The sequence below is a fragment of the Pagrus major genome, chromosome 13, assembly GCF_040436345.1.
Source record: "Pagrus major chromosome 13, Pma_NU_1.0".
In the NCBI taxonomy this organism is placed as follows: Eukaryota; Metazoa; Chordata; class Actinopteri; order Spariformes; family Sparidae; genus Pagrus; species Pagrus major.
The window spans coordinates 9,803,189-9,830,678 of NC_133227.1; the positions used below are offsets into that span (position 1 = coordinate 9,803,189).

A 27,490-nucleotide genomic window follows, 5' to 3' on the forward strand; every position below is an offset into this window, starting at 1 on the left:
TGAGAAGTAAGGACAGGGAAGACGGAGAAAGGTGGAAGGAAGAAGAGAGAGGGAGGGAGAGGCTGTGAGAGTCCCAGCAGTGATAACAAGGCCTTTCCCATGACCCCTCCCTCTGGACAGGAACTGAAGCCTGGAAATAGAACCGCAGCGGCCCTGAAGACGGGCGTATGAAGATGGAGGGAGAGAAACAGAGGTGATGGAAAAAATAAGACAGAAAGAGAGACAGAGATGAACAAGAGGAGAGATTTGAAGGAAGTTTTGTGGTTGTGTTACCTTCATAAAGCTGGGCGTACTGTGGAAATCCTGCCGCTCTCAGCCAATCACAAGCCTCCTTAGCCTCAATCTCTGTAGAGCAAAAAAAGCAGAAGAGGCACGTTGAGAAAACACTTGACCATATGGATTTTTTGGCAACAAGTCAGAGCAATAATAAAAAACACTTGGTGAAATGGGAGCCATTAAAACATGTTGTTTTTTTTTTGTGGAGGAAAGTCCCCACGTTATTGAATTTCCCTCTGAGAATTCCAGTAGACTGATGTTTTTTATATGCATAAAAATAAATGCTAAACACAGATGAATAATGAGCATTAAACGCTTTTGTCTCTCTTGATTTTTTTTGGGAGGAACGTCTGAGGGAATTACATTTTCCTCTGGGAATTGACTGGAATGATGAGACTGGAAAAGCTGGAAGGGAGCCAGTGAGGGACACACAAAAAGGAAACAGTTCACACAGTTTATATACAGTAGAGTTAACATATACTCAGGTTTGTAAAAAGTTCCCAAAAGTCATACTTGAGCAAAAATAAAGATATTGTGTTAGAATATGACTTATGAAAGTCACCCATACTAATAATACTTGAGTAAAAGTATCTGATATGACAAGTTCTTCAGTAATAAAGTAATTTTCTGGCAATAAAGGTACTTAAATATCAAAAGTACAAGTAAAAGTAAATTAGACATACATTTACACGTATGTATGTATGTGTATATGTATATATATATATATATATATATATATATATATATATATATATATATATATATATACATATATATATATATATATATATACATATATATATATATATATATATATATATATATATATATATACATATATGTATATATATATATATATATATATATATATATATATATATATATATATATATATATATATATATATATATATAGTTTACTGTTTATTGTTTGATGCTTAAGTCATCAAATGAATGTAGTGGAGTAAAAATTACAATATTTGCCTCTAAAATGTAGCGGAGTGGAAGTATGAAGTAGCATAAAATTGGAATACTCAAGTACCTCAAAGTTGTAATTAAGTACAGTACCTTAGTAGATGTACCTAGTTACACTCCATCACTCAATATGAAGACAATATATTAATGTTTTACCTCATCAACTTCATGGATTTACGTAAATGTATGTTTTTTCTGAATTTGATGCCAGCGACACATTTCAAACCAGTCAGGATCAGGGGCAGCACAAGACTGGGAAAGTTGTGGAATCCTCAAACAGAAAGAAAGTAAGAAGGGGACACCTTCGAGAGGCTCAGGTGTTCACAAGCAAGGATGGGGCGACGTTCAACACTTTTGTGAAAACCATGATTGTATCAAGGCCGTTACTACACGGGCTCGGGAACACAGTTCGATTGCAAATGATTGCGTTCTGTTTTTAATCACGAGTCCCAACTTTTTTCGGTAATATTTATGCTTACAATATACAGTATATCCTGTACTTTCAACCATTTTTTTTTCGTCAGATTTTAGCCGCTAATGCATAAATTTAACAGGCCTTACACATGGCACCACACCCCATTAGGTGCTGCTGCCGCCAGCACCCTGAGACGTTTTACAGCTGCTTGTTTTACTACTTTTTTCCGCTAGCATATGTATGGCTCACACTGCTAAACTGGCAGCTCAGAAATGTGTGTGTGTGTGTGTGTGCGTGCGTGTGTGTACATTTTCTTTATGGGCAGACACTGATTAAACGCCTCTGCAGAGCTTTTGTGCTGACAAAGATGTGTGAATGATCTTGGTGCCAGCAATGTAAAAGATATAGAATACACCCAGACACATCAAACACATTCACACTTATACATACAGTGCATAGGCTACATATATGTTAAAAAAAAAAGTTGTATCAGAGAAAGTGGGAAGCTTGGGAGAGGTTTGTTGAAAGACATATTCTAAAAAAGTGATAGAAATGATAGAAATGATAAATATGGATTACAGGGCCATGCTAGGCCATTACAAGACAAAATAAGACCAGAGGAAAAGACTAAATGACAAGTTTTTAAGATCAAAATAATCCAAACGTCCACACAAAGTTCAAAAAAATAAAACACTCACTGACTAACCACCAACAGCAAGCAGTAGCTGCCATTATCTCATACCTCTTTCAAAACCCGTTTACCCATTTTCACTTGTCTCATTCAGTCATTCAGAGGTGCTGGCAGTGAATGGGAGAGGCACCGCAGAAACACAGGGGACAAAGTTCAGCGGGGCAATAAAAAGCCTCCGTCTTCACCATCAGAGATGAGAACGGCCAGGAGGAAATGATCCCTTCACCGCAATCCAGCAATTACATCCCTCTCCCAACATTCTCAGCATAACTCATCTCTCTAAATCACATATGAAGCAACACGAGGAAAAAATATTTCTTTTTTTTTTGGTAACACTCTGAAAATATCCCGGAGAGACGGAGAAACTCCAGTGAGGAGCATTTCACCAGAAAGAGCCTGAAGAAATCTGAGGAAATCTGAGCAGCTGAACACTTACTTGAAGCCCTCATGGTGCGGCTGATGACATGCTTCTATTTCTCTCTCCTTTGCTCAGACTGACGTTTCCTCTCCATCCCATGGCACATCCACTCGCCTTCCATCCATCCAGCTTTACGTCAAGTGATTCTGTACTTTCCTCCTCGCTGCCTCTCCAACCCTTGTGTTTACAACTCTGCCCCCCTCTTGCAGCCTGCCCCATGCAGGCTTTCTCTTCCCTCTAATTTTCTCCTCAACCTCCTCTCTCGCACTTTCTGCTTTGTTCGGATCCACATACAATATCTCTCTATTTTCCCCGCTCTCTCTCTCTCTGCCTTCTGTTTAAACTCTTACCCTTTCTTTATTTAACTTAACCATGTCTTCCTCGCTTCACCCACTCGTCCCCTTTGCTTCTTTCACCGAGACCTCCTCATTCTTTCTTCTGCTCGATGCCACTGACTCCACATCTTCTTTGTCATCACCAGAGCCGCTGTCGCCCCATCACGTCCAGAGAGGAAATGGCTAATTTCAGCTGGCATTTGCATCAGCCAGCCCCCGAGGTCACAGACTGACGACTGCTGGACACTGACTTCACATGTCAGCTGAACCTACCGGCAAGCCAGCAAGGAGAGTCTGACCTCGGCCTCTTTTCCGTTTGGTTAACTGTGCAGCGCTGCAGACCGGAGCAATATGCGGGGGAATGCACATGCGTTACACACACACACACACACACACACACACACACACATACACAAACACACACACACGGCGCAGACGTTTAGCCCAGTCCAGATGTTGCCCCCAGTGAGTCAGAGAATGCAGAAAGGATGAGACCGGCAGACAGCTGGGGTGGGGAGGGCAGCAGAGATGGACGGACCCTGTGGGAAAACCACAGGCAGGAAGACATACCACACCAGCCACTTATTTACTGGATGTGAGATTTGAAAGATTATCGACTCTTTTTATAGAAACCAAAAAAAAAGGAGATGTAAAGGAAGAGCAGGAGAGATTACAAACGAGAAATGTCAAAGGATGAGTCTGGTGATATTCTTTACTTTCTTACTGTCAACAAATTCCATGAAAACACCTAAATAATGCTTGGATATATATTGATTTTATTTTGTAATTGTGATTTAAGACTATATTGTCTTAGCCTTGCGACATGACATGTGTCTTTTCCTGGCATGTGTCTGTTTTGAAGGCTGCATTATAGTAAAGTGATGTAGTTTTCTGCCCACTTAGTCGTTACAGTATATCCACATTGCTGATGATTATTTATCAAAAACCTCTTTTTGTTAATATTTTGTCAAAGCACCAATAGTGAGCTCTACAATATCGTTGCAATGTCAATACTGAGGTATTGGGTCAAAAACATTGTGATATTGTGACATCATCCCTCAAATGTGGTTATGAAACTCTTGCAACAAAGCTATGTTACGGAGACAGGATAATTGACAATGTAAGAATAAACTTTGTTCAAAATGACTGACTGAACGAGAGAAGAGTTTTCATATCAGCCAACATATACGCCAACACAATATATTTGTAAATATATCGGCCAATAACATCAGCCAACCTGTATTTCTGTCAGGCTCTACTTGTCTCACTTTGGCCGCTAAAAACACGAAAGGCCTTCTCTAGAGTCAGTGTTTGGTTTGTCCATTCTGGCAGAGCAACATGGCCGACTCCCTGGAAGAGGACCTCCTGACTCTGCAGATATAGAGGACTCAATTTAAGGTATGAAACCACAACAGTTCTTGTTTTGAGCTGATTATACTCGAATGAAAACGTTATTTCATTATGTTATATATTCCATTTCTGCCAATATACGCCCCCAAATCCTACAAACTGCCCCCTTAAGAGTATTCAATATAAACTTTTTGTTTTTCAAAACCATTTACATTTCTCTGAACAGCTCATGCAGAAAACAACAAAACGTACTACTCCAATGAAATTAGAGATACATTTTGAGTTTGTCTTTCAGGACTAACATACAAAAAGACAGTTTGCTTCTGACTGTAGGTTTCCTGCCTACACAATGGAAATATCAAATTGAGTTGCTATAGACTGGCTGCACAATATGGTAACAAAAACATCATATTGTGATTATTTTGACAGATATTACAATTGTGATATGGTTCACGATTGGTGGGAATGATCATTTTTGCATCACAAGTTACATTATCAATGAAAAACCTTTTAAAACCATGATGATGATGATGACGATGTAACATTCTTGGGTCTGTACCAAGCAAACATGATTTGTTGACCAGGACATCTCTGCAGCTCTACAGCACTTCAATAAAATGCTGTTTTGTCACATTTCACCTTCATCAAAATATAGCAGCTTCTGTGATTTGGATCTTGCACTTGGCCATTTTGCAATTTCAATAATATTTTAATTAACTGTGCAGCCAAAAATGAGGCACACTTGAAATCACATCCTGCCCACAGACTGCATTTAAAACCTTCAATTTTCTGAATTGTATCTTCACTGACATTTTTAGTGTTGCATCCAAAAACGATCAACAGTTCTGTAGTCCACACATATAGTGGGTAAAAAGCACTAAAGGGCGTGCTTCACAGTGTTTGTGCATGTGTTGTTTGGCGACGCGTCTTTGTGTTTGCGCACAAAGGTGCCAAGTGGCAGAGCTCCTGTCAGCGTGAGAACAAAGCACCGCTATTCGTCTGTGCAGAATTTAATCAAGAGATTAATTAGTGCACACAAACATGTTATTAGTGGGCCACAAAACACACAAATGCACACAGTAGGACGGAGCTAATCCGGGCTGCCTACCGTGCCTTTCCCTCAGTCTACTCCACGTCGCTGCGTTCCTGCTGTGGAGAATGTATGACAACCGGCAGCGAGCCACTAGAACAGCAGCAGGGAAGGCGGACAGATGGTATGTGTGTGACTGTGCGTGTGGGTGTGTGAACATGGGCGTCCGTGTGTGGGACAAAAGGGGCTGTAAGGTAGTTCCTTACATAACGAGGGTGCCCGCTATGTTACATAATACACACAATACAAGCACCCTAATGTCCTCACAGCTTTTCACTCAATTTGTGCCTCTCTGTCCTCTACGTTTCATTTCCTTCCTTTTCTCCAACCTTGACTTTCTGACAGCCTTTTCTCAGCATTATGGATGCCTTATGTCAGGTCTTAAGGACCCTGAAGTGACGTGCATGACATCATTTCCTGCTCTGAATTTCCCAGGCGGCATGTGAGCTAAGAACAGCAACAGGAAGTTTTCCGGACTCAACATGTCAGCGGGACTCAGCTGGGATAACTGTTAGACAGACCGACGCTCAGTAAAGAGGATGTGGTTAATTTTAAAAAGTTGTATTTAATTTGGTTTATTTAGTTAAAATGAATTAGATAAAAGAACCACAAGCACTGACAGGGGACAGAGAAGCGATGAGTTATAGTTGGTTCAGGTTGTACAGGCATGAGCGAAGCAGTCACACACACTTACAGGAAGCCTGGAAAGCAGCCATATTCCCACATACGCTAAAGCACTTAGTCCATCATGTTTAAAGGTCACAAAGGAAAAAAAGTAGCGAGGAAGGCAGAGGAGGAGTGATGGGAGAGAGGGAGGAAGGAAGGGAGGGAGGGAGGTGGAAGAGGAATATGCGTCCCGTCTCATATGGTTCATCTGTGATGATGTCGAGCTCTCAGGAATGTACTGTAAAAGTGAATCAACGCTGGCATTAAATCGCTGCAGGTTCAGGCGCAGAGTCTCACGTGTGAGATCAGACAGCACCTGGATGTGTGACAGATGTGGCAGGACTGCTGTATGTCAGCTGTGACGATGATTACTAACAGCACTGAGGTTATGGTGAGTGTTGGATTAGTGAGATGACAAGAAAAAGATTAAAGGTGATCGAGTCGTGTGGTCGGTCGTGCCACGTTTTCTCCAGCAGAGGGTGTTAAAGCGATGTGTCGCAGCATTTCTGTCAAATTATGGTAACTTCAGTGGGATGTACACTATGTGCTGCATCTTATCCATTTGGCTATTTTGTGGTCGAGCATTTACAAAGAAGTGGTTTAGTGCTCAGCTTGGATTGGCAGTCAGTACAGCCTTGTGGTTTTGTCACACTGACAGCTCCACTCAGTGAGAGTTGCTCTGGAAGCAGCCATCATCAAGTGTGAAAAGGATCAACACAGACAGGTGACAATTTCAATGAAAAACCTGACTAAACGAGTGAAGAAACATAATAAATGCTTCCATGCAGGGAACTCAAGGTCAGCCACCAGATTTCATTTTGGAGAGAGGTGTTAGACGGCACTCTGCCATCGTCAAATTGCAAAATGAGGAAACATCTTTGTGTCATCCCTCCAGTAGAGTTCAGAGAGTTCAGTTAGCTTACATAAAAACATACTTATTAACTTATGCTGACAGAAAGTGAAACAAAATATAATCGGATGCATGTCAATCAAACTATAAACTACAAACAAAACGTGAATAAACATATTATATATATATTGTGATATAGTAGTTTTTGGTACCTTCTGTTTGTTTATGTTTCCATGATGGGTTATTGTTGTTTGTGTGAAGGTAATCAATTGTGTCAGTTGTTTTATGGGTAGAGGCTTTTTATTGATTGATACTCCTTAATTCTAAGTGTAATTTTGTGTTTGTTATGTTAAAGCAACATTATGTAACTTTTTTTTACCTTGAAATAACAGCTTAAAAATCATTTTGATGGAACAGAGTCCAAAGGATGTGACTTCATGCACCTTCTCGAGCGTCCTGTCTCAGTGCCTCCCCGCTCAGTTAACAGAGAGCAGCAGAAGCTAACGTCTGCTATAATAAACTAGAGATCAGCTTCCAGCACAACACAGAAGTTCCACAAAGACCCATTAAGAGTGTTACGCTCCTCAGTCAGCAGCTCCGATAAGAAATTCTACAAGGTCTGGATACTTTAATAAAGCTATTTGTGGCTCCAGAGGAAGCTGCACGTAAGCTGATAAATTGCCTCCAGTGATGTCACTCAGTGTCTAAGTTGCATTGTGGGTAATGAAGGCGCCAGGTTTTGGAAAGCAGTCCACTGGCCTAACATTGCACTGCTGTAACACTATTGGACTCATTGGACAGTTTAAAAACAAAGGATCACATGATACAGCAGAACCAGAGACATCACCTTTTTATTGCACACATTCTTCTTCCTTTTTAAAAACCTGGTGCCCACATTTCCCACAATGCAATTTAGCAAATGAGTGACATCACTGGAGGCAATTTATCAGATTATATGCAGCTTCCACTGGAGCAATAAAAGACTTTTAGTCTTTAGACTTTAGTAGTCCCCATGACATTTAAATACACTAATGTGTAAAATTGGCGGAGTTACCCTTTAGGTTTCTCAACTTTAAGCTAAGACACGGATTGTCACCCGTCTGTATATAGCCTGTGTGTATAAGCAGCAGGAGGGACGGCATGTACTTTCAGATATGAATCAAGCTTTTGAAAGGCTTCGGATGTAGGTTTGGTCAGGTGAATGAGTTCTTTTTTATTTAAGTCTGTCTGACACTTTAAGTGGTAGGTAACTGTGAAGTGTGTGTGTGAGGAGGACATTGAGAGAGAGAGAGTATGATTGAAGGGTGTATTAGTGCAAGAGGCAGGCAGTGAAAGTTAAATAAGTCATACCATCACTCAAAACCAGCACAGGCATAAACTTGCTTCTACCACCTACATTCCTCACCCGCTGCAGCTGTCTCTCGCCTTCACACATATCAGTATTTTTTATTTAGATTTGGCTCGCAACGACAAATTCGTCAGCAGTCAGGACTCCCTCAAGACCTGACAAGTTTCTGTCCGTCATAAAACCCGAGCTGTGTGCCACGGTACAGCAGATCAGAACAAAAGACACCACAAAGATCTGATGTGTTTGAAGTGTAGCAACACCACACCTGGAAAAAACCTCAAGCCACAGAGCAGAGTAACTCATCTTCTACAGTGAACTCAGCACACATAAGAACAGGCAGCAGAGCAGCCCAGAGCCTCTTAAATGAACACCGGGATGTTCTGTTTACTCCCCGGGAAGCATGAGTCATGTGACAGGAAGCTGAGGAAGTTACCATGGAATACAAAGCTGACGAGCTGGGTAGAGACGGGACATAGACAAAAACAATAACACTACAGTCCTTTAGGGGTTTGTTATGACTTCTTTTAGATTTATGAAAGGCATCTTTGCAGGGGAAGTGGCTCCATATGTCTGTCTGATTACAACCAGAAAGAAGTGGGAGTGTTGGCAACCTGCAGTGTGTAAGCTCTTGCCAGTAAACCTAAAAAGCATGATGAAACAGAAGATAGATGGGCTACTTCTGGACGTGTAAGGTCTATTCATTTTCAGCGTGTAGAAATCTGCGCAGGAGGACAAATACTGAATAATTCCTTGATCTACAAGGGTTTTTTTTAAACGCCGGTACACCCATTCCCACTTCCCGCAGGCAAGGCAGCTCGTCTGTGATTCTTATCTGAAGCGTTATTTCACTGACGTCACTTTTCACATCACGAATGAGCCCGGAAGAGAAAACAACAATAGACCCATTGTGAAAGAAGTGTCGGTGAAGTGGTGGATAAATTCTTTTGAGCGTCACAACCCCTGCAAACTCGTTTCACTGTCATAATTTGAGCCATTCTGTCCAATAACATTTGGAAAGTCTAGAAGAGCCGCACGATTAAATGATTTTATCCCCATTCAAGCTAAACCGGAAGTTAGCCAGCTTGGTCGGCGATCCAGGTATTTTCATAGTTGGGAAGTCGAACTTTTTTGGCTTCAAAGCACCAATGAGCAGCTTTTATAGGAATAAACGGGGCTCCGCCTCCAACACTGTGTCCAGTAATAAAACGTCCTTGAATAGACCACATCCAAAATTCCTTCCTTAGCCGAGGTGATAAAAACCCATGTCTACTGCAGAGACAATTGACCCGCGTGTAAATGCTGAGTGTACACATTCCCATTGCACACAAAAGCCCGATCTTAGTGGGTTTAAGTGGGATTTTTGACCAGTGATAAAGGGGTAAAAACTAACAAACTGACTTCTTGATCAAAGCTTAGATTGTTTGAATCTGCACCCAGCTCTCTTCTTTTGGACAATGGACAATCACATGAGGAGTTTGTTGAGTTCATCCACAGGAGAAAAGACAACTAGGGAAAGTCACACGAGGTAGGCTTCAAACACTATAAAGTCAGTGTCAGATCTATACATGTCGGGCTATAAATTGTCGATCAGTGTTCCCCAAAGCCTTAGATGACGCCCTCAAATGTCTTGTTTTATAAAGGGGAGTAAAGAAAGCAGAAATTGCTTACATTTAAGAAGCTGAAATCACAGAAGTTTGATTATTTGACCATTATGCTTTTTTTTCTTCAGGTTCTTGTGCATGCAAAAGATCTTGAAAGTTAAAAGTCAGCACCTCAGAAGCTCCTCTATACCACAGAAAGCACTGCTCCTGAAATGCCTCATCAATTGTCCTTTAATTCAGTCACCTTGTGACATCACACTATGTCACCATGTCACACATTTGCATAACTTTTGCCTAGTGGCTAGTTTTGCATGTAAGAATTGATTTACCACGGCTGCTCTGCTGTTGTTAACGCTGCTGGTTCAGGCGTGTGTGAGCTGACCAATCAGAGCAGACTGGTTAATCGGGAGGGGGGCCTTAAAGAGACAGGAACTGGGACAAGCTGCTTTTTTGAGCACTAAAGCATGTAAACATATTCTAGTAGTAACCTGAAATAAAATCATGAACCTGATAATGAGCAGAATATGTCTCCTTTACTTACTCAAACTGATTAATCAGTTATCAAAATAGTTGCTAATTAATTTAATAGTTGACTACTCATGGATGAATCCGTTGCAGCTCTTTTTCAGGTTCCATCTCCTTGTAAAAACAGCTATCTAAAGTAAAGAATAACAGTTCTGAGAAAAATGCCATAATTTGATTGAATTTTACATAATCTTTTCCTCTTTTCTTTAAAGAATCTGATCACACATGACCACTTGGCCGTAGCTCTCTATTTCTACCTTGTGACAGCCTCCGCAGCAGCTGCTGGCGGGCAATGATACGCGAGAGGCGCAGGGCCGAGCGCCGACGAGGGGTGTCGCCCAGCCTCAGGTAGTAGTCCTGCCCGGAAGGTGTCATGGCCTCCAGACAAGTTCCCTCATTGGTGCTGTCGCCGTCACTCTCGCCGCTGTTACTGTGGTCCTTGGCACTTTGATCCACTCGGTCATCTATTTCCACGCTCCTACTTTCTGTGAGGTCAGCACTATCCACGCTGGCCTCATTACAGACAGTGTCAGCACTCTCTGTGTTGTCCACACTGTCAGCGATGGTTAGTCTTCTGATAACTCGCCCAGTAAGGTCCTCTTGTAGGACAGTTTCTATTCCGTTTGTACTGTCCATACTCACTGCAGCGTCCACATCATCCATAATGGTCCATAACACGTTCACTAACCTACAAGTCCTGCTCCCTCTCACCCTGATGAGTCGCTGTGTGAGCACTCCTCCTGAATTCCTGCCTCTAACATGCCCTCACTGGAAGCCAAATCAGCTCCCCACCCGCCTGCCTCCTCCCTTCAACTCACCACAGCCGAACAAACACACACAAGCTGCATCACACCACCTGACTCAGATGACAGACCTTGTTCTCCCCAAACACACCCACACATGCTCACTTCTCAGCTGAGATGGGAGGAAGACTCACAGACTTCCACAAGTTCTTTCCTTCGCTCACATGACCAGCGGCCAATGGCACGAGAGCTCAGGGAACGCTGCTTCCTGAAGCTGTGCCAGAGACACAATTTGGTACATGCCTCGGGCTAATGTGTGTGTGAGAGAAGGGGATATCTGGGATGGGAGATGAGAGTAGGGGACAGGCCTGAAAAAAAAAAACACTCTCCCAGCAGCTGTATGCCAGAGTGAAATGGGAAAGTGAAGAACAATAGAGAGTGCGTGGGGGTGCTCGTGGAATGTATGTAGGAGAAAACCTATTGTTACTAAAGCTGAGTAGGACTGTAATGCCATTCAGAAAAGTTCTCTAATCCACACCATCGAGCTCGGACCACATGACATTTCACATAACTGATCCCAACAACAAAATGTGTGTCAAAGTATCAAAAGTAAAAGTGCTCAATCTGACCAACGTTATTATCAGATTGTGGATACAACATGGAAGCAGCATTCGACTATTGTAGCCGTTCCAGATGGACTGATTTACTGATAATGTACTATCATTATAATGCAAGTACACCCTTTGAAAGAGGACAGAACTTTTAATTCATAGTAATATTCACAGATTGGCACTGGAATGTGAGAAAATCATTAAAATATTGTAAAGAAATAAAACGTAATTAAAATGAAACCAGAGTCTCAGGCTCTGCTAACAAAAACAGACTGCACTTACATAAATATAACATATCTATATATAAATATTAAACATTTGGAACAGTCTTTCGTTAGGTCATGTCCATATATCAATAAGTTGATAATACATGTATGACAAGACATGTATGATATATGAAGTCAATAATGTAGCTATCGTGACAGGCAGGTTTTGTTCAGTCCAGGGCTTTCCAACCTAGACGCTGGGCCCTTTCCCACGATAAATCTGACGGGTCATGAAATGATTTATCATTCAACTCTTTGATTTTTTTGTTAAATGTTGGATTATTTTACCTCTTTGGGCCTCAAATAGCTATGAAAATGAAACCATCTGAGAATTTTAGAGGGGAAATGTCTCTCTGGTGGAGCTGCTGACAATTCCTAAGCCTCTTTCACACACGCACTGCTACCCTAAAATTTTCCAGATATCACCCGGAGGAGCCGTAACACACACAAACTACTCTTCTTTTCTGTTTGCCCTTATATTGCTTCCCACTCTTTCTTTGATATTGCAGATACGTCCAAATACATTTATCACGGATATCAACGCAAAAAGTGGTCATCATTACAAATAAGACCACCTCCGCCTCCTGTGCCGTCTACCCGACGCAACCCTCGTCTAAACCAAAACGGTTCCACAATGCATGACACACAATAAAATGTGGGACATACTGTACAAACCATAGATCTGATCCACATTCACATAAAAACACCCCCAGAAGACAAATGAAAATTCCTCTTCATGCACCACTTTCACTACTGGGTGCGTATGTGTAGCACGAGAAATGTCTTCATAAAATATTCAAAAACCATTGCAGAGGCGAATTTTATTTTGTTTTCTATGAGCAAACAAATACGAATATGAAAGAGCTGAAATCAACGTAACTGATTTCATATAATGCGCGTTTATGTGAAATTGTAATGCAAATGAACTAGCTGTCAGACAAATGTAGTGCAGTAAAAACTACAATATTTCTCTCTGAAATGCAGAAGAAGTATAAAGTAGCACAAAATGGAACTACAACACTGAATGAACTAGTTTATAAAGATCACCCACATTCCTCGCTGGGTCCCTCTTGATCGTCGTAACATCGGTCAAACAATAGTTGCGTAGCAGTTGCAGTAATCTATGCTAAAGTCTGAAATGTGTGGCTGAATGTTGCCATACAGTAAATGAGTTGGAGGATAAATGTATGGAATGCAGTGAAGGAGGAGGGAAGTTCATACTTTGACCAAGTTTGGCAGGATAGTGATTTGCAAGGACTAGAGGATATCAGGGGGTCATTTTAATTCATTTTAGGGAGGTAATGGGCGAGGGAGGGCGGGGGGCTAAGAGTGGGACGGGGCTGCACGTGAAAAGTAGGTCACGGCAAAGTCAATTTCAGGTCAGCAGTCACACTCAGGGACCTGATCTCACAGTAGAGGGGCATTACTGTACAGCAGAGAGATTGAGCATGCAGGTCAAATGCTGTCGGAGAGGTGAACACGTATCAAATATTAATGCTCACTCAAAGTCAGGGAGGAATCTAAAAACTGTGATTTGATTAGACTGCCCTCTTGAGGTAATCTGGAAAAACAATCACAGCTTATCTCCAAGATGTCTCACTGAAAAACAGGAAGTGTGAACTGACTTTGTTTACTTTTAACGTCAGTCTGTATAAAGTGAGAAAAGAAAATGGACCAAAAACACGATGCAGAGCAGTGAGTGAACCCTCTGACTGATGCCGGGCACAGCAGGCTGACGCAGTAATGTGATCTTGAGCTAAATAGATGTGTGTAAATGGATTGGCACGGGGCAGGGCTGTAGTAAGAGGACAGTAATGTAATATCCATCACTCTGTCTCAGTTACAGCTGGCCAAAACCGAACAGGCAAACTAAAAACTGACTACAGTTATGTGACAGTAGAGATGAATCACACGAGAAAATTCAGAAACAAAAGTCATCTTTCTCATCTTTAATGTCCAGATCTTTAAAGACTGTGTTTAAGTCCTGATCAACCCATTAATGACTATTAACTATAAATATTAATAAAGTTTTTTCCTCTTAGAGCTTGAAACACAAAATCTGCACAGGAAACTATCAAGACAGCTCGTGTGAGTGTCATGGTTTTCCTCGCATTGGCGTGAGAAGTGCATGCGCAGTACCAGCAGGGGGCGATATGATGGGAGCAAAGAAGGAAAGTAGTGTGAAGAGCTAAAAAGTGGGTTTCAGCAAGAAGTTCGGGACGGTCAGGTGGTCCAGCCACAGGACCATCACCCAAGAATCCAGTCTTTGAATCCTGTGTGAAGCCAATAGTCAATGGTGAATCTTTTAAGGAAGTAGCTAAAGCCAAACCACAGTCTCTTCCTAAACCTAACCAAGTAGGTGCCTTTATTTTGAAATATGTTGATGAAGGTTCTCAGTCATCCAGGTCATGGTAAATGTAGGTGCTGTATCGTAGGCAACTGGACTCGTTTCAGTTCCTTGAAGACGTTTCACCTCTCATCCAAGAGGATGAAGAAGAACTGAAGAAGAACTGAAGAAGCCTCTTGGATGAGAGGTGAAACGTCTTCAAGAAACTGAAACAAGTCCAGTTGCCTATGATACAGCACCTTGATTTATTTTGAAAGTGAAACCACAGTTTTCTCGGAAAGGGGAGGCGAAACAAGACAGTGGGTCTATTACACAGTTTGACATGGTAAGAGGTTGATGGAGACATATGGCTGCACATGACGGAACCAATATCAATATTTTACATATTTATCATGCCTTATTTGTGTTTTAAAAGATGCAGAAATCTAAATAATTGAAATGGATTTGTGCTAAGCTCAGCTAAAAGGAAAGGAAATAATAAAATAGGGTTAGGGTTAGCCAATCACAGAACACAAATAAAAGCAGAGGTGAAAGGAACCAGCAATAGAATATAGATCATGAAAAAGCTGCAGGTCTCTTTATAAAAAAGCCTTTGGGAGGTTTTTAACTATCCAAAGGATGACACTAACCAGCCTGAGCTCCACAGTCAGTATCTCAAAGCTTCAGGGCTCTGACTTTCAAAGCCTGGTCACCTTTAATCTTTAACCTACAGACTTAGATAGAGCCGAGGGAGCCCCCATTCCTGAGCATCTGAGGCTGCACATGTGCGCAATAGAGATAAAAAGAAACATCTGAAATGACGCTGGGAGCAGGCTAAATCACATCAATCATTAAACTGACATGTTTAAATGTGTGGGCCAGATCTGGCATATTCTGAAGCTCTATAGTGATTCCTCGTGAACACAGATGAATCCGCCCGGTCGTTAGAATAAGATGTTGGCATTTTGCTTTTCTGCAAAAATGTGTACGTTTCATATGTGTCACATACTGTACATGTTTGTCCGTAGTCATGTCAGGAGGGGGAGGGGATGGTGGTGGTGTTAGGCGTTGCTGGGTGAGACGGCTGCCAAGCGGGAGATCTCATGAAAATCAAGCCTTGTCAGCCTGTCCAGACAGTGTTTTTTATATTATACAAGCAGTCAATGCCATGGCTGAGCATTTCTGCTTCAGAACTGCAGTATACTGATGACAGTCTAAGAAAACTGACTCAGACAACAAGCGTTTAATGCGAGACGTCAGGGAATTTTCCAGCCATGTTTGTGGCGACACAACCAGGTATTTTACGCAAAAACATGATCTTTTCCTAACCCTAACCAAGTCGTTTTGTACCTGAATATAAGCACAGTGTTGTCACAACGTAAAATTAAAAAAATCTAACCTAAAGACAGGTAAACAACAAATCAAAAGTAAAGTTTTAACATATCTGTGGTTCTCAGAAACATTGCCACATTGAGTCTGGTGATCGGGTTGTGTGAATATGATTTCCTTGGGGGTAACTTACCTTTCTGAAAGGTATTTAAAGGCTTTAACCAAAGATGGAACCTAAGATTGAGATTACCTTAGAAAGCACAAAGAATCTTCTGAATTTGTCTTCAAAAGCATTCAGAGCCACAAACATGAAGCCGAACAATCACTGGGTTTTACTGCCAGCTAGCTGAGTACTGACAGTATAGCAGTGAAAGACAGCTGCAGGTGACACACAGATATAGCCGTACAGAGATGATTCAAGGTAAAGGTTTGAACTCATTTACCTGCATCTGTGTTTTCACCCACCCACACACGCACAGTCACCAACAACCCCCACCGAAGCGACTAAGACCCTCAAATCCCACACGCAAAGGGAGCTCCGACCCCCACCGCTAACCTAAAAATCTGTGGGATTACAGCTAAATCCAGGTGCTATTATGTACTCTCAGTTTTTCACACACGCACGATTACATTCGGATGATTGAACGGAAACATGAACACAATCGAATCCACCTGAACACACAGTGGGACTTGAAGTATGTTGCCTAATCTCTGTGATTCTCAGACACTCTGCTCTGCTATATGTGCATTTATTACTGTTTGTTTTAGTTTTTAAGCCAAATCCAGTGCATTCATTTGAAACGTAGGCCCATTTCTCTTGTTCAAACAGCCGTCCCTCGCAAATGCATCACACAGTTTCAAATTCAAAACATCTGATCGGCTCCCAACATGCACTTCCACATATAAAATGCCATTTCTCTGCGTAACGGAAAGGCCACATGTGCACATTTCAAGGATTCCCCTTCCCTTAAATCTGATCCAGACAGATGTGAACTGTGTGCCTTGTGAGCTGAGGAGTTAAGCAGTGGGGGTGGGGTGGTGTGGGAGGGGGCTGTGGGGTTTGAGGGCAGGATGAAGGGGTGAGACATTGGGGGGGAGGATTGGAGGGGCAGCAGGTGCTCCACGATGCTCCATTTGACTCCTCTCGAACAAAAAGCATCTTCTTCATAGTTAATTACCCATCATGCAGTACTGAAAATTATGCTTAACAATGGCTTTGTGGCCTTTTGCTGGCCACACAAGCGATTTATCACTGCTTTGCACTTGACAGGCACTGTGGCTTTGACTGATTTCGGTTTGTGGGGTGCTGCATGTGGGAATGTTCATCGCTTAATTTGCTTAAGAGGCAGACATCTCGATAATTACATTAAACCGAGGAGACAGATGCAACTCTCTCCATCTCTGACGCACAGTTGAGAGAGAGAGAGAGAGAGGGGGGGGGGGGGGAGGGGGGGGGGGGGAGACATCCAACCCTGCGCATCCAAGCCACTGTAAATATAGAGCAAACCCACTGACCCTCCACAAACTTGGTGCATTGGCGCGCATGGAGAATATTTCTGACTCCCTGCTGATAACACCCCAAAATATGAAACCCCCTCCTTTCGCTTTCTCTATAAGCAAATCCGCAGACTGGGACAACAAATGCTGATTGACTGGCATCTGAAACCCCCCAGCTGGGCTCCTGTCCACAGCACATGCCTGCGCTGGTTGGAGCACTATATTTGACAATGACCTTCCCAAAATATCAGGCAGCGCGCTGCGCATGACGCTACAGGCATAACACAGAGGATACACACAGCAAGATTAACTTCTGTCTTTGATATCATTCTAATATTAATCAGCAAAGTTGTTTAAAATGGTAAAAACGCGGGGGAACGCAGACAGAAATCCATTTTCAGAGCCTGATATGTTGATTTTTTTTAAAACCCACAACGGGATGTCTTAAAGGAAGCAGTTCACGACTCATGCTGCAACAGATCTATTTAACAGACTCGCGTCAGTCAGCAATGAGAATTAAAACAGTACAATAAGTTTCACTTCCACTGGGTGTTTTTGGCTCTCTGACCTGCCAGCCGTCTCTCCCGCACATTCCTCCACAGCAGATCCCAAGCCTTGGACGTGGAGTCCCGCAGCTGCTCGCTGATCGACCGCCGCAGCTGAAGCTTGGCAGACCTTCGCTGGGTTGTCATTGCGGTGGAGGCATATTCACTCCCTGACTATAATAATAATAAAACAAAAAACATGCAGCGCTCCGTCAGTAACCCGTTATTCCTCAGTCCCTGTATTTATTCCAGTGCGCTCCCGGCGGCTCCTGCTCCTGCTCCTGCTCCTGCTGTGCCGCAATGGTCGTCACCGCTTCACCTGGTGTGAAAGCTCCTCTAACGCTGCGTCACCTTCCTGCACCAGCGCAGGCGGATGAGGTCCTATTCACAGGATCCGGACCCGCTAAAGAGAATCAGTCCATCCAGCTTTTCTCCTCTCCTCTCCTCCTCAGCACCCTGAAGGTGCAGCACTGTCTCAGCATAACTTGTTCATGTGAGTCTCTGACATGGAGAGCCAGATGTGAGAGGCGGTGTCCCCCCCCCTCCCTCCCCGCCTGTAACACACCCTCTCTCTCTCTCTCTCTCTCCCTCTCTCAAACACACACACCAAACCTACATGCTCTCCCACCCACACACCCAAACAAGGATCCCTTTCAGTCGCCTTGATACACACTAATAACACACAGTCATGCCGCACATACAAGCATGCACACACAAAGTTGAGTTGTGTGTGAAAAGCTGGCCTGAGCATCTCTGCTCATTCAGTCACAAGTGTGACCTTCTACAGGGTGGCAACTGCAGCAGCAGACGTGCTGGGGGCCATTGGTCCTGTCCTGTCACCAGCAAAATAGGTCATTTTGTCTCATCAGCTGCCAAAAAACGAAATGTATGTAACTTATAATGACGGGAAACAGGGGACAGCAGCAAATCCTGAACATTTCAGAAGCTGGATACGGTAAATGTTGGTGATTTTAAATTGTAGCTGCATTGGAGATCTCTCTGTGATGTGAAAGAAACACAACAAAATGCACAAAGGAATCCAGAGTATGTTTTGAAAGTGGGTTTTTCCTTTAACTGCACAAGTGTTCAGGAATAGTTCCTCCATGGGCTCATGTGGATCGATATTCAGGGAAAGATTACACCTCCAATTTCCCACCACCTAGACACATTTCATGGCAGCATGGTGGTGTAGTGGATAGCACTGGTGCCCTACAGTGAGGAGATCTGGGGTTCAAAGCCCTCCTGTGCAGAGTTTGCATGTTCTCTCAGTGTCTGTGTAATTGATTTGGTTTGAAAAGATGTTACTCACACCCTTTTTTAAGCTGAACTGTAGTGGCTAAGCTAAAAGTGTTAGCACGCACCACGTCTGAAGTGTAAATAACGTCTTTTCAAATCCATTTAGGATCTCGGGGCTTCCAGAGACTTGGATTACACCAGTCGAGTTTTATGGAGCCATTTTATGTTTTCTTTCGGTTGTTTTTTTTAAAAGTTTTAAAACAAGTCCCCGTCTACTTCAGTAAAGAGCGAGTATGCTCAACTCACACTCTCCAGTCTGCCTGACAACCCAGGTGAAAGTGCACAAACATCAACCGTCTGAGCTGTCCCTCTCTTTGTGTGTCATTCACCCGTCTGACAGGTTGAGAGTTTCGGGAATTTCTCTCTGAGCTCTGAGTTACTCCCGTGTTATCCCAGGAATGCCAGACAGAGTGATCAGACCGGCCGGGATGCTCCTCAGCTGCCGTCCGCCTGACACCGTCGGATGTCCTGTGTGTGGTGTTGAGTTCCAGGTCAGCACAGATCCACGAGCAGAGGCCTGATTCGACATTTCGGCCTGTCGAAACACGCTCGACATCCCAGGCAGTCAGCAGAATCCTGCACTTATCTGGACACCGAACACCACTTTACTGGTTACCGTCATAAATGGGGCTATGAATAATCACTTGGGGATTTTTGCTCAAAAATGTGATTTCTACAGTTTTACTGGTTCTCCGGCAAACATACAGTTCACAAGTTAAAGAGGAAGGCTGGAGTTCACAGCCCTACTTTCTCTGCCTTGCCCTGCTGTGGCCTGGTGTCCGATGACAGTGAAGCTGTGGAGAGACCCGGTGATTTATATTCCTGCGTTAAACTGCCGAGACCAGGGTGAGATTGATGGCTGGCGCTGGCAGTCAGCAATGATGAGAGGGAAAGTGGTTCAGGAGGAAAAGACTGATGAAACTATCAGTCGCTGAGAGGAGAAGGAACGACAGAAGGGAAGGAACTGAGGAGCCGAGGGGAGAGTTTGACGATAAGACCGCCGACACTAGAAGATCCGGTGTGGGACAGGAGGAAGCAAGAAAGGAGGCACTTCATGGAACAAAACATCAGGATGAGTTTCCGTTATTGTTTGGATTGCTTCTCATGGAAAAGCTCAATGAGAAAGTCAGTGAGAAAGTCACACGGCATGTTACTTAGACATGATTATACTGAAATAGTGAAAATGAAAGGGGGAGACTGGGAATAATGGGACACAGTCACACTGAAAAACAAGCTACTTACTGTTGATGTAGAGCTGTTGGTAATAGAAAGGCCCCCATCAGCCCTCTTTACACAGCAAAAACAGCCTCTCTGCTTTGAATTTTGATTTTTTTTGTTTTTTTGTTTTTTTCAAAATATTGGAAACATATTACATGCCTCAATAAATGGTCAGCCAGTGTGCAGAAACCTCGTTTGGGCAATCGGTCTTCTGTTTGAAAGGAGCTGTCTACACACCAAACTGAAAATACGACACAACAAAATGCAACTTAAATGTTTTTTTAACAGAAGTGTCAAAAACATGTTTGTGTGCAGCTCCTTCCCTCAGGAGGGCCGCCCCTATGAGACGCTTCATCGTTTACATCCAGATGTTTTTAATTTGAGTTTCGAGAGTGAAAACATCCTGAAAACACCAGAAATAAACTTAATATGTGCAGCTGAAATATTCAGTTTTCCATTTACCGTGTTATTCTAACTCATGCAGGGTGTAAAATGCTCCTGACGATGTCTTAAAGCCATGGTGACATTTTTAAAAGTCTTCATTTGATCGACAAACAGTCCAAACCTGACAGATATCATCACATTGGACAAATAAAAGCCGTCAATCAGCTAATCAATGAATTTGTTCTTACAGCACTGCTTAAATATGAGACATTTTCAATACCTCCTCAAGGGTAAGCTTCTCCTTTATAGCCTCATTATTGATTGGAGGTTAACAACAGAGGCAAGCAAATTAAACAGTTGAATCAGCTCTATTCATGGGTTTGGATCCAAAGCTGGCAAGAGACAGCGACATATGCAGGCGCATGGCATTGATCTGTGAGCAATGAGGCCAGGGATCCCTTTAAAGAAGATGTAGGCACTGGATGCCGTCGCGCAGGCTTATATTTGTTTTGGGAGACTGTAATCCATGTGGAGGAGAGGACTGGAAAAACAGACAGGAGTAAAAATAGGGTTGGGGAAAAGACAGCCCTGAAAAGATGATGATGAGAGCATGCGACGGGAATAAGACTGTGTGGGAATAAATTATGTACAGGTACAAGACGAACCACCACATGTCTCGTAATGAAAGACACAAACAAGGTCCTTATTTCAGAGCAACACACCTTAGGTTTACAGGCTGCTGCAAAACAAAAGAATGTGATGTTTCCAGATGGATCAGATGGACACAAGACAGCCCAGTCACCAGGATATAATAGCAGTTAAAGTTTGTGCAAACCACAGACACGTCCAAGGTTGACATTTGTACCAGACGTGGCATATCAGGTTCACATTAAATGCTTATTAGCTGACTTTCACATCAGAAGGTGGAAGGGAAGGCTGCCAGACAGGTGACCACAATGAGAGTCTTTGGGGACATTTCAAGCCTTTCTTGTGGCGACCAAAACTGGCTATTTCTAATGGGAAAACCGGCTATTGTTCACAGAAACTGGCTAGTTTTCACAGGAAGTTTGACCATCTCCAGCCGTTTTTGTGGCGACCAAAACCAGCTATTTTTCACAGGAAAACTGACAATTCTTTTACAGGATGTTGGATCGTCTCAAGACGTTTTTGTGGCAACCAAGCCGGGTACTTTCAGCTGAAACATGTTTTCCCAGCTCTTACCAAGTGAGTCACCAGCATCACCAAAACAACAAATGAGTGAATATCTTTTTAAAAGAGTGATGCTCTGTCCCTCCAGCAGAGTTTGAGAGACTTGGAGAACTTATGCCGAGGAGCTCCCAAGTTGTTGTCAGTCAGATCAAAGTGGCTTTATGTTTTAAAATCACGATATCATGACTAGTGTAGTAGCAGCAGTCCTAATTAGAGCTACAGGAATATTTGAGCATTGTAATAAAAGGTGCAGAAGAGTTTAATGTGTTGTTGTTTGTGGAAAGCTCCTCAGTCTCTTTCTGTTCCATTCACTATATCCAAAGTATGGATAAGAGGAAGAGATTTTGCTTTGCATGACTGTATTTCATCTATAATTGTATGGTTGCAGTCATTTTGCTCTAGAACGAGCGTGCCTGCAGTTTTTTATTTATGAAACATAATTATAGAAAAGGAAACACAGTCTGTGTGACAGATTGCTGGTGCATTTGTTTGAATTTTTGACACGTTGTTTGTACAACTGCATGTGTGTGGTAGACGTTATGTCATAACTTACACGCACATACACCAGCATTATTTTACAACCATGAAACACAGCGTAAAACCAAAGTGTAACAGAAAACCCTGAAGGTACCAGACAGAGTGACGGCATGACGACGAGCTCTCCCGACGCTCAGAGACGCATAAACACACAATGTTGTGTACGGACATGAAAAGCAAATAAATAAAGTTAAACCTGCACAAATACAAATCATGAATAAGCTAACGTATAAGTGGATGCATATGTACTCAGCTTGCATACGCACACATTACCTTGTGACCCACGTTCCCTGTGCAAACGTGTGTGGGCTGCAGGATTAAGGGATTTTAGCACATTATCACAGCCACCTACAGGCACAGCTGGCTTAATATAAGAACACTCTGACATAACTATGAGGAGGAGAAGATTAAGCAGAATTGACATTTTCTGCAGTTTCTTTAATCCTTTAAACATTTATTACTGATATATAAAGTCCAATTTTAAATTTACTGGCATAAGCAGAAACAGACGCCCTGAAACATTGTGCAAGGTTAATCTAAAACGTTTTGAGAAGATGCAGGATTTATTATTCTTATTTATCCACTGCCTGTTTTTAAAAGAGCAACTCCACTTATTGTGCACCTGATCTTAAAGGTGCACTATGTAATTTTGGTTATATAGTCCTGTATTTAACTATCAACGGGCAATGTGCCGTTTGTCTCACCCCACATAAATCCCAAAGCTTGTTCAATGCTAGAGACTCAAAATCAGTGCATCTCGGCCCCCGTGGCTTCAGTTTTGACTGTTTTTTGAAATTGTCTCTTGTGAGTTTTCCAACTTTACAGGAGTAACATACACCGTTAGAGTGTCCCTTCAGGGAGAAAATCTGTGACTGTGCAACTTTTATCAGTGAGCAAGGAATTATAACGTCAATAGATCTCTAATAGCACAACAAACAGTGACCTTTGACACAAACATTAGTCACATCTTGTCAAAAAGAAAGGGATCAGCCAGCTAATTATAACAAAGAATCACTGAATGGTCATATTGCTTATTAATTTACAGATGAAATGGCTTGTGCTAGAAACTCACTTGAAGCACAGTCTATTGATAAGCATTACAAAACACAGAAGGACTGATTGGTGGAGACTGGAACGCCAAAGTCGCTAAAAAGTCATCAGTTCTCTAAAACTGTTGAATCTGAACCCTGCTATCTATTTGTAAAAGAAACCAGCAGCTAGTTGTAGTAATGTGGGACACTACAAATGATATCTACCTTTGAAGAAGACTGGATTTTAAAGAAACTATAGAAACAGGGTGGATTGTGGGTTAAGAGACAGAAAGAGTGAGAAAGAAAGAGGCCACAGGTCAGAAATCAAACACTTCTGTGGGAAAACTTAAGTAACTTTGATCCAGGATCAGTTTTGTGTTTCCCCTCTGTGATGTTGAGGGCTGTGGGGATGTGGATCGGTAAGCTGCTCCGTGAGGTCAACGTCTACCCCGAGCAGGCGGGGAGAACACCACAGGAACACTGTCTCACAGCAGCGGCCAATCAAAACACCAACCTAACACATTCAAACAGCCAATCAAAGCAGCACAATGGACATGTTCTGGACCAAAACCCGGGATCAGATATTCAGAACAAATACACAGCAGAGCATGGGCGTCTCCACCGGGAGAGCAATCAGATCTCACAGTGGTTACAGAAATGAACAGGGCTGGTTTGGAGAAGGCTGCTGTCTTCTAGAGGCAGAGAAAAGAGGAGGAAGAGGAGGGGGAGGAGGAGAGGTTGGAGCAGAGGGAGGAGGAGGTAGAGCCTCTCGCTGTCAGGTCATCTGAGGTCAAATGAGCACAAACTGCCTGTGAGAAGATGCATAGTGCATTCATGTGGTGCTGGAATTATTGGTAAAATGAGTTCCAGTTTCCAGTTAAGTTTACAGACTCTCTCTCCACTTCCTTCTCTAATTCGTTTGCAAAAAGAGATAAAACGCACACCAAACAAAGCTAAAGGTGAATCTGACTGACGGCATTTTTTCCCAGAATTGTCAGTATACATCCCGATTACATCGTTATCATGAATCTGTTCGTACAGCAGACATCTGATATCGTTACAGCCCAAACATGAACCTCCTCTTCAAGTGGGGACAACATGTCGGAAAGTCAGTGAAAGTTTTGGTGCCTACTTTGACGATATATACGCAGAAATGCGAGGGGGATTGTTTAACGGTGAAGACAACAATTCCCATGATCCCACGATTCCCATGTCTTTTGTGCTGTTTTGATTGAGAGACATTACATACTATGCGTTTCACCCTGAAAACAAGTCAGGTAAATCGATATTTTAGTTGTTTTGGGGAACGTACTGGTGAAGCAACAAGTCTGAGACAAAATCGCCTTGTGATATAAAGCTTCAAACAGCTATCAACATGTTGTTTAAACGCTCCGAGCAATAAAACATAATGCATCTTCTTTGTAGCTTCCTTGTTGTTTCTACATCATGACTTAAAAGCTCATGATCACACTGAAGACAAAAGAACGACTGGAATGGGAGCACATGACAGCAGGTTAAGTACATTCTTGCTCGCCTGTCTCTCGTGGCTAAAGATGATTTTAAAGGGGTGTGAAAAAAGAAATTAAACTAAAGAAACTCGGTTTCAATTTTGATTTCACATGTCTCACTCTAAACCTAGCTGACTGTCACTTGTGTGTGTGGGGGAAGGGAGCGGGCTCAGGGAACGGGGTTGTGGACGGACGGATCGCGCAACAGGACAAACTATCATGTGTTATTCAACGGGTATAGAGAGAAGAGACATACAGGACATAGAGAACTTTACAGAAAAACAAGCCCAAAGTCGCTTACAATAAGCACACTTGTCAACTTTCCTTCTTTTAGATTTTTTTTTTACGCCTATGTCATTTTTTAAAATGATATAGAAACAGTTTTATAGCATGAATATACAGTTTTCAAGTTCCTGAAGGTAAAGAACACAAACATGAGTGAACACATAAACAGACGTTGTGATCTGGATCCTGCAGCTTTTTGAGGAAGTGAGCAACATATGGAATTGCTATGTGATTCATAGTAAGATGATTAGGTTTGTGTGTGTGTGTGTGTGTGTGTGCTCTCGAGGATCATTACAAACAGATAGTATGAGCTAGGAATTTAGGTCAAGGTCACACAGTGCCATCTGTTCAACGGTTTCATTTAATCTGGAGGTTTTCCACTTTAAGCAGACTGCTGGTGCTCGCTCGAGGTAACAAGCTGCTTTCACAGGAGGAGAAATGTTTCTGGATCCTTCTGCTGGTTGAAAACGATGCTCCATCTTGTCTGGATTGCTCATTTGTTTAGTTTTAACTGCAGCGCACCTCAACATTTCAAGTGAGCAGCGGTTGAGGCGACGTGCAGTATAAGTCTGGGCGGGTTATGTGCGCGTTTCTGTCTCAAACAGTGGAGTCAAGTGAGCTGAGCAGCTTGGCCTGAATGACTGAGTGTTGCTGAAAATAGAAGACAGAGGCCGGGGAGAGAGTGGCAGGGATGAAGAGGAGAAAAATGAGTAGAGAGGAGGAGGAGGAGGAAGGGAAAGAGGGTAGCCGAGCAGGCACGCAAATTTAAGGGAGCTGGGAGAGAGGAGCGGGTTATACAAGATGATTTTGTCACAGTGTTTGATCACATGATGTATTAAATTATTGATCAGCCTGAACTCAACAACCCACTCTCTTTTAACAGTGACACGATCACAGTGCAGGAGAGTCTCAGCGACAGAAAACCTTGGAAAAATGAAGGTTTTTTGAAGGAATAACATGTTTAGAAAACACAAATATATTCAAAATCCAGCTAAAAATGTTTGTTTTTTTTAACATGAAAGTTGACAACATGAAACTTGCTGCGTTTAGTATTCAGAGGCCGTGCTGTTAACCTGACCTTTGACTCTGATACATCAGAGAGACTGTGTGATTGACAGGTGCTCCATGCTAAAGCAAAAGCCAGCAATGACTCAGCGAGAAAGGAAGTGAGGATGGAAAGACTGAAGATGGTGGCACTGGAGACCAGAAGAGAGATGACCCAAATTAAGACAAATCTAAAACAGTTAAGATGTGAAATTCATTTTGTTAAAAGCTTAAAGACAAGTGGAAACTAGTCAGATTTTCCTGCCTGACATTTGAGTTTGATCAGCACAGCACAGTGGAAGAAATACAGCTTTTTTCTATATTATTCTAGTATTTGTGTGCTCATGTGTTGAGCCAGCATTATACCCAGCTCCTCACGCGGGCTTGAAGCAGCAGGATCAGCTTGTCTCTGTCAATATTTCTGCAGCAGCCGTCAAGGAATGCCACTCTGGTCAGCTTCTTCAGAAAAATGGGCCATGAGAAAAAGTGGGTCAGGAGCTCATTCGGAGTGTCTATCCCCCCCCCACACACACTCTCCAGTAACAACAACAACAACTTCCCTTGTCCAGCCTGCGCAGATAAGTCTGTTGACATCGTCCACCTCCAAGTCTGTAAACTGAATCACCTACAGCAGGAGATGGCTATCAGTGCGGCCAGGGGACACAAAGCAAAGGTCTCGGAGGAGAGATGATACAGATGGGAAATAGAGGAAACCAGGGTGGGGATATGTGAAGCAGACTCACTTAATTAGGAGGGGTAGATGTTGAATTTTGAGACGGATGTGGGTTTTTGAAAGCCGAGCATGGAGGGCAGCAGGGTGCAGACTGTGGTATGGAAGTAGCAGGACCTGTGGCAGGGCCGGGAGGGGAAACAATAGCTAATGGACACGGAGGAAACTCAACAGGTCACAGGAGTGCAGATCACATGCTGATAGGAGCCTTCGTTGCTGAGTGTCTGATTTAGAAGGCACTTAGGAGCGATACACGTATTGTGAGGTTTTGAGCTGTTCAAATAAGCATTTTAGCAGGAACATCCTCAAGGACCGACTTCCTTCCTCAAGCCTTTTCTCTGTGCTGGTGTTGGGTTGCAGGACCACACACAAACACACAAGTGTGTACAGGC

At 42.7% G+C, this 27,490-nt stretch overlaps 1 protein-coding gene across 2 annotated transcripts in view; it reads right to left on the minus strand.

The window, feature by feature from the left end:
- Positions 1 to 27,490, minus strand: part of stard13a (StAR related lipid transfer domain containing 13a) — a 61,570-nt gene that overhangs the window by 15,028 nt on the left and 19,052 nt on the right. The window contains exons 1-2 of one of the 2 annotated variants that reach the window (XM_073479380.1): positions 10,797 to 10,882; positions 274 to 345 (exon numbers count right to left, since the gene is read on the minus strand). Coding sequence is in view for 1 of the 2 variants with exons in the window: in XM_073479379.1 (XP_073335480.1) it covers positions 274 to 345 (72 nt within the window). In the remaining variant the exon portion in view is untranslated. Of the gene's footprint in view, positions 1 to 273; positions 346 to 10,796; positions 10,883 to 27,490 lie in introns of those variants that run through there. The other variant, XM_073479379.1, reaches the window with a different exon arrangement.